Source organism: Triturus cristatus, chromosome 8 (genome assembly GCF_964204655.1).
Source record: "Triturus cristatus chromosome 8, aTriCri1.1, whole genome shotgun sequence".
NCBI classification, from domain to species: Eukaryota; Metazoa; Chordata; class Amphibia; order Caudata; family Salamandridae; genus Triturus; species Triturus cristatus.
Genome location: NC_140591.1, coordinates 929,451,694 through 929,464,610, shown reverse-complemented (window position 1 = coordinate 929,464,610; position 12,917 = coordinate 929,451,694). Strand labels below are relative to the sequence as shown.

General features: G+C 37.1%; 1 protein-coding gene across 14 annotated transcripts in view; it reads right to left on the bottom strand.

The window, feature by feature from the left end:
- Positions 1 to 12,917, bottom strand: part of DMD (dystrophin) — a 7,596,173-nt gene that overhangs the window by 5,391,501 nt on the left and 2,191,755 nt on the right. For all 14 annotated transcript variants that reach the window (XM_085622447.1, XM_085622454.1, XM_085622449.1 and 11 more), the window contains 2 exons: positions 10,633 to 10,734; positions 10,417 to 10,524 (listed from right to left, as the gene is read on the bottom strand). In XM_085622447.1, the coding sequence (XP_085478573.1) occupies positions 10,417 to 10,524; positions 10,633 to 10,734 (210 nt within the window). The remainder of the gene's footprint in view (positions 1 to 10,416; positions 10,525 to 10,632; positions 10,735 to 12,917) is intronic.

Below are 12,917 nucleotides of genomic sequence, written 5' to 3'. Positions count from 1 at the left end.
TACTCAGACGTATAAAGACCCAGCTGTTTTTCCTTCTATATATGAGTTAACTATGGGGCCTGAAGCTAGGTATTTATTTTCTAAGTTTTTTTAACCAAGTTATTACAAAAGAACTCGCTTTAAGACACTTTGGGCTGCAGTAGTATTCTGGCGTAATGTTCGCAAACAGTTTATTTTAAAGGGATATAATCGCTATATGCCTTTAGGAATAACAGGGAAGCTTCCTTTAATCTTCCGTGATTCAACTATTTTGAGGTGGAATACTCAGGGGATTAGGACTATTGGGGACCTCTTTTTAAATAACCAAATTATGTCATTTTCTGAACTTAAAGAGAAGTTTGGGCTGCAACGCTCGGACTTCTTTAAATATCTCCAAATCCGAAGTTTTTTAGATAAACTTAATCTAAGAGGGTTTATTAGTATGGAAAAGAACTTGATATTAGAATCTATAAAGGGGAGATGTAAGATCTCTCAACTTTCTAAACTTATAATGGCAACCCAGCAGGACGATCTTGTACATTTTGAGCAACGCTGGGATAGAAGGCTGGGGATAGTAGGTGTTGACTTACAGTTAGTATTCAGTCTGGTGGAGGCTGTCCTTAAAAGCCAATGTTATATGGCTATCTTTGACTTATACTACTCCCCAGCGAAGATAGCTAAGTGGGAGACGAATCGGGGGGATGTTTGTCCAAGATGTGCTCTGAGGGCAGCTGATTCGGTGCATATGTTTTTTGAATGTTCTGTACTAGTCCCTTTGTTGAATGAGGTAAAATGTTTCTTGAATTTAGCTCTTGGAGTACATGTCGATATTACACCTCAATTAGTGTTATTTGGATATGAGTTTGGCATAAATATCAGAAAGCGTTCAACTCCTGAAAAGGGATTTTTGCTTTTATGTATGGCCGTTTTTTGTTTATGTATCACATCTCAATGGCTGAGTCCGGATTCACCGTCTTTTTCTATTTGGAAGGCTAAACTGCTAGCTCTGTATAATTTGGAAATTGCTTTGTATAAACTTAAAGGTAGAAGAAAAAAGAAATTTGGGTTAGCATTATGGGCCCCAATAATTAATTGGATTTGATGAGGTTTTTTTTATGTATTGAATATGTATAGAGTAAAATTCTATGAATGTAAGTATGTAATTATCAATGCTGATTTTCAATAAAATATTATAAAAAAAAGAAAAAAAAAAAAAAAAGGAAGGCCTGAGTCTTTCACTCTGTGAACCCGGAATCAGCCACTGGGGTGATCATCTAAATATTAACAAAATAAGGTTATCGGACTGTGTTTGCTAAACATAGGGAGCCTCTTTCAGGTTTAAATATTTCCATTTCTCATCTTAGATATTGGCAAGATAGCTTGTAGAAGGGATGAGTTCCAGCGATATGGGAAATTAATTGAAAGATAATCAGGGTGCAAGATAGCATTGAGGATTATTGAGGATTATGTGAAGCAGCAGAAGACAGCATGCTCCCACATGCTCCAGCGGATCAGCCATGGGTCGAATGCTTGTCAACATTGGACAGTAAAGCCATATGGCAAATATATATGAGCATGGTATATTGCATAGTTTGCAAAATCATGCACCCTACGCAAGGAACTTCTATTAAGCTTTACACTACAGCCACTTGTGATTCTAAAAATGTTGTTTACATGCTAAAATGTCCATGTGGTCTCGTGTGCGTAGGCAAAACTGAGCGCAAGATGTAAACTCGACTCACTGAAAATAAAAGTAATATTCTTAATCACAATGACCAATCACTGGTTGCTGTACATTTCACCAAGTACAAACACAATGCCAGCCAATTAAGATTTCTTATCTTAGAAACTCTCCAAGAAGGGAGAGACAATAAGAAATGACTACTCTAATGAGAATTCTTTTGGATCAATAAATTGGACTCATGTAATCCTAAAGGTCTAAATGAACGGTTGGATTTAAGTTGTAATCTGTAATGTGTTAGCTGTTTCACATTTTTTTGGAGATTGCTTTTTCTATTAGCCAGTCCTATTGGATGAACTGAACTCTTACACATTCGCTATATGCATTTTATTTTTACCATGCATTTTGAATTTTGTTTTCTTAGTTTATCTCATCTGGTTTGATTTGATCACTACTGTTCTTTCTTATGAACCATTCATTATCTGTTATCTGGACTTTAGTTTCCTTTAATGTGCTTAAAAAACCTGTGCGATCATTAACTGTATGATTCAACCACTTTTGTTTAGTTCGTAACATTAAGTGAATGTGGTCTCACGACTTAACCCGATATCTTGTGTACTTTCTCACTTTGTTTCAAGATGGTGGAATTATAATTCAATTTGTTTGCCAGTTCACATACTACGTACTTTGTCTTTTTTAAATCACGTCTTTCTTCTATTTCTACACTTGTTCGAATGGTTATTTCACTTGAGTTACTGCGTAAGTACACGCTGGCTAAAATTTCGGTCTGTTGACGAACTGTATGATTCTTATTTTAACAGTGCACGTTGTTTGCCCTTTCACGAACCACGTTTCATTATGTTCACTTTTTATCCACACACCCGTTCGAACAGCCATTCTACTTGCATGCTACAGTGTACATACCTGGAGAGAAATGACTAAACAGGACTTATCTGATCATTGCCTGCCTCATTTTTCCATCCTCATTGTGGCACTGGTGTTCACATGACTATAGCTATCCAAGCTTGTTCCTGCATCAAATGTGTTTTTAAAGTTTCATTCCTATTTATTTTTCTCACTTTATCTCACATTGGAGCCTTTACAATTGCTTTCCATATTTGTATAGTGTTTTTCATTATGAATTTTTTCCAATCTTTCAATTTCTGACTTTGTGTCTAAATGAGTCACTTTAGGATCTGGGAAAATTTTCCTTCAACTTTTTCTTTTTTTAATTAATATGTGACACTTTGGTTTCTTATGGGGTTTAAGTGATTCCCACTAAACTTGCAATAGTCATGTAAACTGCCTTTCGTGTATCATTAGTTAAGAGTATTCTGATTACATTTTAGGATACCTTCCCCCTATGAAGGGCTTGTCCTGAAATGCATTAGGATCTGTTTAACAAAAGGAAAGTCAAATTTACGCTCTTACTTGTGATTGCCTAACACGATGAACATGAATTATGAATAAGGTTCCCTGTTTTTACAGATTTTTAAAAATTGATAAATACAGAAAATTGTGCTTCTTTTAAGTGACTCTTCATGCTGTCTTTTATGAATTATAGCCCAACGGCTGAGCAGATAAACACTGCGGAAAATTAAAAACACAATATGAAATTTCTTTAAATAACTGCATGCGTTATAATACATTTGTGGTATAATGCGCATATTTACCAGTGGATGTTATGTAATATTTGGCAGCTTAAATAGCTAAAACACGACAGACCCCAAAGTTGAGTGCGCATCTATCAGTTAAATAAATATGGAAATTTACAGTTCTACAACTTCATTAATACGCAAAACACAAAATAAATATGGATAAATACAGATAAAGTGTCCCAAAAATAAATATGGATAAATACAGACAGAAATGTTACAAATAAATACCATAAAACCGGGAGCCCTAATTATGAATAACGGATCAAGTAAACAAATACATTTTCATTTGAAAATCATGATGATATGAATAAATATGAATTATTGGATGGAATTTAGAGTGCTAAGTGGCGACGTTGTTCTTGTTTAAGACAGCGCAGACTGTACGTTTTGATATTCCATAGTTTAAAATGCTGCACTCAGAAGAAATCATTTATTCACTCTTCAAACGAGATATTGGTCACTGAAAAAGATTTTGAAATGTGGTCAAAGTTTGTCGATTCCATTACTGTAAAGGGCTCCTTTCATTGTAATGAAAATCTTTCCTCATTGTTTATTTTAATGGTAACAATCTGCATTCTGTATCTTTCTTCTTGGTGTTCTTCTCCACCAGCACGCCCACCTCCAAACATGTTTATGTGTGAAGGTGCATCGCTCATGGTACTGTCCTTCGTTGAAGCACCTAACAGTTGAACTAACCATTCAACTGTTATGCTTCATTGAAGACAGACGTACTCCCGTGTTAAGCTGCAGCGCCAGAATAAATCTTAATTTGGAACTTACTTGAGGACGCCTCTTCTTTCCATGAATATTGTTCATTGGCACACTTTACAACTGGCGACGACTGGAGCAGCTTTTTCACCATTTTTTGTACAGAGTCTTTGCTTGCGGCAACTTCCAGGACCTTCCATTGACGACAGAGATTTCTCTCTCTCTACAGGAGTTGGAATTTAACAGCTGTTTACTGCTGTCACACCTCGTCCTTTTTTTCCCATCCGGATCCGACTTTTATTTCACTTTTTACCAAATTTTGAACTGTTTGGTTATTTTCTGTGAGCACGGCACTCCTCGCTCACCACAGAACGTGATGGCACATCATGCAACGTAAGCATCTATCCCCGAACGTGATGACATATCATGTTACGTAAGCAACCATTTTGGATATATTCACTGGAATTGGCCCGTTTCAGTCTCATTCAGGAGAGTCTCTTTCCAGCTTCTTGGATTACATCATCACATTGCAACGTCTCGGCAGCCATCTTCAATTCATTTCTTCCATCTCTCGATCAGTTTCCTCAACACTGTTTTTCCAATTCCATCAACACTTTCCACATTTCTGAAAACCAGTTTCACAGCATTGACACCGCTACTGCTCCAATTTTCCAGCTCGGACTTCATCAAATATTTTTTTTTTTAAAAAGAGGTACTTGTTGGAATTATCTTTTTACATTTATTTTAATCCCAATATTGACTGATTTTGCTTTATGTGGTGGCACATATTCAAACTGTCAACAATTATAATTACATTCTCATCTTTGCACATAATTTAATAACTTTATTAACAATTTTAAATATGGCGACAAATCAACAAATTATTCACTTAAATCATTTTCTTCCCCTCTCTGGCAAACCGAAAGAGTCGTGGAAAATATGGTTTCGTAGTTTTGAAAGCTATTTAATTGCCATAGACGCAGAAGAATATTCACCTAAATGCAAATTAGTTATTTTGTATACTCATTTGGGCAGTGCTAGTCGTCAAGCATTTGATAATCTTTCAACTGTAATTCCACCTTCTAGAGATGGTGAAGGTTGGAATGTCTACACAGACGCCATTCAGAGACTTAATAAGAAGTTTTTAGAACAACCTAATGTAATGTTGTAAAGATTTAACTTTATGAAGCAAAAGCAGGATTACAATGAAACATTTGAAGAATATATTTCAGTTCTAAGGAATTCAGCTGCTGACTTCAATCTTGGTGCTTCTCTTGACATGTAGATCAGAGACCAATTTGTTTTCAGTTGTTTTCATAAACAAATATAAGAACGTATTCTCAGTTGCAAAGATCCCACGTTATCTGAAGTTATCGACATGGCCAAGAGTATTGAGAGAGCCATCATCTCGTCTAAATGTATTCCAAATGAAAATGTCTCACCTGTTAATTTAATTCAAAATGATACCACAGTCAATGCTATTGCTGTTAAGAACAAATTTACTAAGCCTTTTCCCAAAAGAACAAACTCCGTCTGTTATAGATGTGGTTCCAAGTCTCACTTTGGTAATCGTCCCATGTGTTTTGCTCTTGGTAAAAAATGCATTAATTGTCACAAAATAGGACATTTTCACGCTGTTTGTAGGAGCAAACTCTTCTCTCGGTGACTGGTTACTGAGTTGTAGACTTAATCTCTCAAAACCTTCCTCATAAGATTGTTTTATCTGTTGATTCTAATGATGTTTTATCCAACTCTGAACGTAGTAAAGATCCAATGTGTAAAGTTTTGATTGGTAATAAGGGCCTCAATATGATGGCAGATTCAAGCGCACTTGTAACCATCATTTCTGATGTTTTGTTTGAAAATCATTGGTCTTCCTCTGCTGCTTTACAATGTCTAGACATTATTCCTAAAGCCTACGGAGACAAGGACATAGATCTGTTGGGTTTCTTCTTTTTAAATCTAACTTGTCTTAACAAATGCATTAATACCAAAATATGATGTTGCTATAAAGGGAAAAAACATCATTGGTTGGCAAGATCTTGCCAAGATGGGTTTGAAACTGTTTCCTGGGTCAGAGAACCCCGTTCAAATTAATGAGGTTTCGATTTCCTTAGTCTCAGAAGATTTTGAACCAGTCATTAATGAAATAATCTCAGAACTTCCTGAAGTTTTTAGTACTTGCATAGGAAAAATCTAAAAATTTGAAGATTTTATTAAACTCAAGCCTGGCGCAATACCGGTTACACACAAGCTTAGATCCATTCCATTAAGCGTGAGGGAGGATCTTAGAAAATTACTTGATAAGATGAATTCTGAAGGAATAATTGAACATACTGAATCTTCACAATGGGTCAGTCCGATCGTGATTGTGAGAAAAAAGGATTCCAGTATCCGTTTGTGTGCTGATCTTCGCTCACTTAACCAAAACATAATTGTTGATTGTCATCCTATTCCTAAAATACAAGATCTTTAACAGGCATAAGTGGTTCCACATATTTCACCCTACTTGACCTCCGTAGTGCCTATCATCAAATCCCACTGTCATCCCAATCTACTGACTTAACCACTTTCATCACTCCTTTTGGAGCGTTTAAATATTTAAGATTACCATTTGGCCTGGCCTCTGCGGCCAGTGTTTTAAAAAAATGTATGGATTATTTGTTAAAAGACATTAAGTCTGTTCAAGCATAACAAGATGACGTTTTGATTTTCTCAAGAAACAAGAGTGAACACATTCACACCCTTAAAGAAGTTCTTTCCCATTTTAAAGATGTTGGCATCACTCTAGGCAGAGATAAATGTACATTTTTTAAAACAGAGGTTGACTATTTAGGTCACTCAATTTCTTCTTCTGGCATCAAACCTAAATGTTCATTAACCCAAACCATTTCTAATGTTGCCATTCCCGCAGACAAAGATACCTTGAAATCATTTTTAGGAATGACCGAATATTATTCGAGGTTTATTCAAGGTTACTCTCAAATTGTACAACCTTTACGTGTTCTCTTAAAGAAAAATGTCAAATTTGTTTGGTCTCCCGAAATCAATTATGCTTTCAACCTCATCAAAAAGGTCATACCCTGAAGCTCCTGCATTATCTTCTTTTACACCAGGTGTTAAATGTCACATTTCTGTTGATGCCAGTCAACATGGTGTAGGCGCGGTACTTTGCCAGTGGTTTGGTTCCAAAGAACACACCATAGGTTTTGCGTCCAGAGCTCTTTCTACTGCAGAAAATAACTACAGCACAATAGAAAGAGAAGCTCTCGCTTGCTCTTGGGCCGTTGAAAAAGGTAAACGTTTTATCTGGGGTTCTCATTTTAATCGTTTTACTGACCACAAACCCCTCCTTCTTTTACTCAATGGAAATGTCACTGGCAAAGCATCTGCAAGACTGGTTCATATTTTATCCAGACTACATGAATATAATTTTGATATACAACATATTTCTGGTGGATGCAATGTTAGGGCAGATTGCCTTTCTAGATTACCATTGGAAGACAATTTCTTTGACTAAATTTGATGATATTGAATGTGTAGTTGCTTCTATTGAAGATTCTTTGTTTACGTCTCTCACTCTTTCGCAATCTGAGTGGTTTCAGGCATACAAAGATGACTCCACCCTACAAGCTGTCAAGAACATGATAAGTTCAGGATGGCCCAAAGTACGTTCTCTTCCCGCCCCTCTAAAGTCGTATACCCAAGTTTCTGATGACCTTTCCATTGTCAACTATGTCATTTTAAGAGGTGATCAATATTTCCCCCGACATCCCTTTGCATTAAACCTTTTCAAAGTGCACATGAGGGACATTTAGGCGTAGGTGCCACTTCTAGAAAATTAAAGGAACATTTTTGGTGGCCTGCGTAAGATAGAGATGTGACACAATGGATTAATAATTGTAATACCCTTCTACTTTCTAACAAACACTGGAAGACCACCAAACTTCCATTACATACTGAACCTGTACCTGAAGAGGCTTGGGTCAAACTCGCCATTGACTTTGCTGGTCCCTTTGAGTTGTTACCACAAGATAAAAGATACATTATTGCTCTCATTGATAACCTCTCTAAATGGGTAGATTTTGATTTCTGTGACACCCCCAATACCCTTTCAGTTATTAATTTTCTTTCCAGAGTTTTCAAATATGAAGGGTTACCTAGAGAAATTGTTACTGATAATGCTCCACACTTTTGTTCTTCCCTGATGCAAGATTGTTTAACTGCACATGATATCAAACATCGCAAGGTTGCTCTATACTCACCTTCTTCAAATGGCCTCATTGAAAGGATGAACAGATTTATTAAGGAAGGGGTACAGTCAGCCCTTGCATGCAATATTTCTGTTGAACCTTTTCCTAGAAAGAAATATGGTTGTACCTTGTTACCCCACATACCACTACGGGTATCTCACCTTTCAGATTACTCAAAAAAAGGGTACCCAGTGGAAAAGTTTGCCCCACTTGGATTAAACTCTTGTTTATCTTGTCAGGACAAACTTATTTTAAAGAAAAATGTTCTCAACAAAATGTACAGAAGAAACATGCTGATCCATTTTCTCTTCTTCAATTGATTTTCAAATTGGAGATTGGGTTTTAATTAAAAACCCCAAAAGAGTTGCGAAGGGTGTCTCTAAATTTTCTTTGCCCACGCAGGTTCTTAAAACCTCCAACGGTTCGCTTTTTCTCAATAAAAAGGGGTGGTGGAATCAGAGAGTTTTGGTCAAGGTATTACCTGAAAAAGCTAACAAAATTCTCACCTCTAAACACTGCCTTGTGAACAATTATGGTTGCTCACATTTTCCAATAGGTACTTTTTCTGATACCTCCACCAGCTCTATTCATCACACTTCAATGGATCAAACCACCTCCACATTTTCCACTCCTTCAGTTTCAAGGGATAATAGATATGTTTGTTAACAACCTTGCTGATGTTACCTCAACGAACCAAGCAACCTCCACTACTTCTTCACCTTCTGTTTCAAGCTCACATAGATCATTTCGCAATTGTTTAATTCCTTCAAGGTTTAAGGATTTTTATATGTCTTAATTTAAAGTTTTTATTTTCACAGGTTTTATCCTTGTTTTATAAAAAGGGAGATGTAGAGGGCTCCTTTCATTGTAATGAAAGTATTTCCTCTTTGTTTATTTCAATGTTAACATTCTGCTTTCTGTATCTTTCTTCTTGGTGTTCTTCTCCACCGGCACGCGCTCCTCCAAACATGTTTATGTTTGAAGGTACATCGCTTGTGGTATTTTCCTTCGTTGAAGCATCTAATAGTTGAACTAACCATTCAACTGTTATGCTTCATTGAAGACAGACGTACTCCAGTGTTTAGCTGCAGTGCCAGAATAAATCTTAATTTAGAACTAACTTGAAGACATCTCTTCTTTCCATGAATATTGTTCATTGGCACACTTTACAATTACCCAAGTATGAATAAACAACTGTGGTTGACTTATATATGCTCCTTTACTGTCTGGCTTTGACGTATTATTGGCACTATAGGCATAGTTTAGCCTCCTTAATACTTTGACAAGAAAGAGAGATAAATGCCATTTTGTGTGTATTTGGCACGAAAAGCAAGATGCCACAGAAGGGGCAAGGATTTTTTGATCCTATGTTGTTGGCAAAAAGAGATATTTACAAAAATGTAGACTCGAACCAAGCTCCATTGCCTGCAATTATTTATTATATAACTAAACAGCACAAGTGAAATAAGCAGGATGTTTTAGAGAGATAGTTATGAGAGTGAAGAAAAGAAGTTTTTTTTTAAAGAGTGAAGAAAAGAAAGATTTTACGAAAGTCCTTTGATTATCCCTGTCCTCTGAAAAGGATATATGAGGGGATGTTAAAGCCTTTTCGAGATGGCTTATGTCAGTGACAGAGAGCCAGCCTATTTAGAGGGTTTTGTTAGAAGGTCTTTTTCTGAAATAGATCTCTGAAGGTAAGACGAGGACTAAAAACCACGCATACAGTGAGAAAATGTACTGAAGATCAAAAAGGTGAGTTAAATTTGCGAGCACCATCTCTGCCACACCACAGACACCTATATCGAACCTTGTATTATGCTGAAAAAAGCAATAACTAATCAGCGGTCACAGGTGATTAGAAGGCGAGGACTATATGTGGCCCAATTATTACGGTAAAAAAAAAAATCAGTGACTGTGCATCCCGCTCGTGAAACATGTTCTTACACACACTCCAGGCCAAAGTGTCAAATTGTACCTGTGGTGCTGAAAGAATAGTGAATGTTGAGACACAATAATCAGCAAGCAAACATTCTGTAAAGTTGTCAAATGTAACAGAATTTTATCTATAGAATATTTATTACATATTTGAAACATCAAGTAACCATGTGTAAGTAAATGAGAAATAAAATGTACATACTACCAGCTTTCTTCGACTGCTCAGCATTTCATTTTGATCTTTAAAGCTAGCGGTACCGATACTGCCAACTTCCACTTCTTTCTCTGTAAGCCACGAATCAAACATACACTAAAATAGAGAAAGATAATTCAGCCTTTGGTTAAAAACAATAACGAACGTTATTTACCACTCAATATTTCATCATAAGACAGAAAAGCTCCAAAAGCTGTCACGTACCTGCTCGTCGGTAAAATGCTGCCACTTGAGAAGGATGTCTTGCAGAAGTACCCATCGCTCTTCAGTCCATCTGCAAATGGTGGCCCACCGGTCCCCGAGATGCTATAAGAAAACAACCCAAACAATACTATTAGAAAGTAAATGTCTAAATCTTAAAGATAATTAACATTTTACAATATCCTTCATATCAATGAGGATATCCAAAGAAGCTTGCTTTCTGTCAATGACGGTTCGGTTACTTTTTCCCTGTTACCAAAGCTGGTCTGGTTGGATTGCCTACATAAAGTCACTTGTAAAGGTCTACCATAATGTATTGCAATAAAATCTGCCCTACATTCTACAGAGGTAGTCCTCTTTCTACCCTCGCGACCCACCGGGGAAACGCCCGGTTCCCCCTACGGCCAGTCCGGCCCTGCTTGAGATTATCTGAACAAGTATTCATACCGACACAACTACACAGTCATCACAACCGTTCTGGAAGCCTCTTCTCATCCTACAGTCACATGCATCTACCTCAATAAACTAAATTAATCTGCTCTTTGGCTCTAAAATATTAACCCCATTCGCCCATTAGTCGGGAACAAATCCTTTTTAAAGACAATTTGTCTATAAAACTTCAAAATAAAATCATCATCAGTTAAATCAAATATTGTTTAACAGCGACACAAAACGGGCTAACCAGATTTCATTGTCTAAAATGAACATATTTTGCTGAAAGGTCAATGGCTGCTTGGCTTGTGTGAGTAAATACTCTGTAAAAACGGGTATAAATAACTTTCTACAAATCTACAAGAATAAAGGGCAGTGCATTATCACATGGGAGATTGAAAGCTTGAGTGCATATGTGTTAAAGGTTCATGCATTGCTGGGCAGTAAGAAAGGTTGCTGTGTTGCTTTGTATAAACAGGAGAGAGCTGAAGAGCACCATATCTACTAAGATTTGACGTTTATCAGCTCTCCCCCTGCGCTGGCACACTTGAGGCTCCCTAATGGCAAGACAAGTATCCTTGCAACGTGCCTGTATCATGGGCAGGATTCTTTTTGTGCTTTGCACAAAACAATCTTAAGAGGACATTTCTGTGTGTGATGCAGAATGCATTATGTATAGAAAGAGGAAGTAATGAGGAGAAATACAAATATTTTTCCTCGTTAGCCACAAATCAAGGAGTCCTAATGAATACAGGGCTGACTTTATGTTTGAGAGCCATGGAACGGAATTAAATTGGTCACCCTTCATAACATCCTTTAAATTGTCGGCATATTGAGCAAGCTCAGGGGTGGTCCACAGGCGGCTCAAGTACAATAAATGCCACAGGCAAATTTTATACGTGACCCTAATAACTCCTAGATCACAAAACAGTGGGTGTAGCCCAGTGCTGGTTGGGAGGGAAATCAGGGTCCTAATGAACTTGTTATCAGATTTTACAATGTCATCGTTTTTAGAGAACCCCTACAGCTCAGCCCTGTACAAACCCTTGGCTTGGTAGATTTTGAGTGCAGAAGAAATTGGTTTAGAGTAAGATGTTGAAAACTCCTTAAGTATTGCACCAGAGATCTTTTTTAACTTGGTGGCAGTCTTGCTAATATGTGGTTGCCATGACATACCCTCTACAATGGTAATTCCCAGGTAAACAAAGGAATGGTCTCTGAAGTGTTAATTTCCAGGCCCGATCCTCACAGAATTTGCTAAAATGATCACAAAGTTTCTGGAGGCCTGATGGGGTCTTGGAAATCAACATGGTGTCATCAGCAAATTAGATGATTGCAGTTTTAAAGCCTGCCAAAGATAGAGCATTAGCTTCCAGTTGTAGCAAATTGGAAGCAATATTATTAATTAAAAGTGAAAATAGGGTGGGTGCCAGCACACAACCCTGACAAACACCTTTGCAGACTGGTGCTCTTCTGTCAAGTGAGCCTGATCCCCTTCCCATCTTATGCGTGCATAGTTACCTTCATGCAAATGGATTAAATTAGATAAAATCATGGGGGACGTACCCAGGTCAGCCAAAATACTCCACAATTTTGATCTTAAAAACAAATCAAAAGCCGATTTCAGGTTGACAAACGTGACGTACAAACTGCCGCTATGGATCACTACAGTTCTCCAGTGTACTAGCATAAATCAAAAGGCCTGGTCGATAGTTGATACCCTAGTGCAGAAGCCTGCTTGAAAGAGGCTAAAGATGTTATACTCATCTATCCAATTTTCATATCTAATTCAGTAGGCACTGACCAAAAATCCATCATGTATAGAAAGAGAAAGTAACAAGGAGAAATAAAAATAT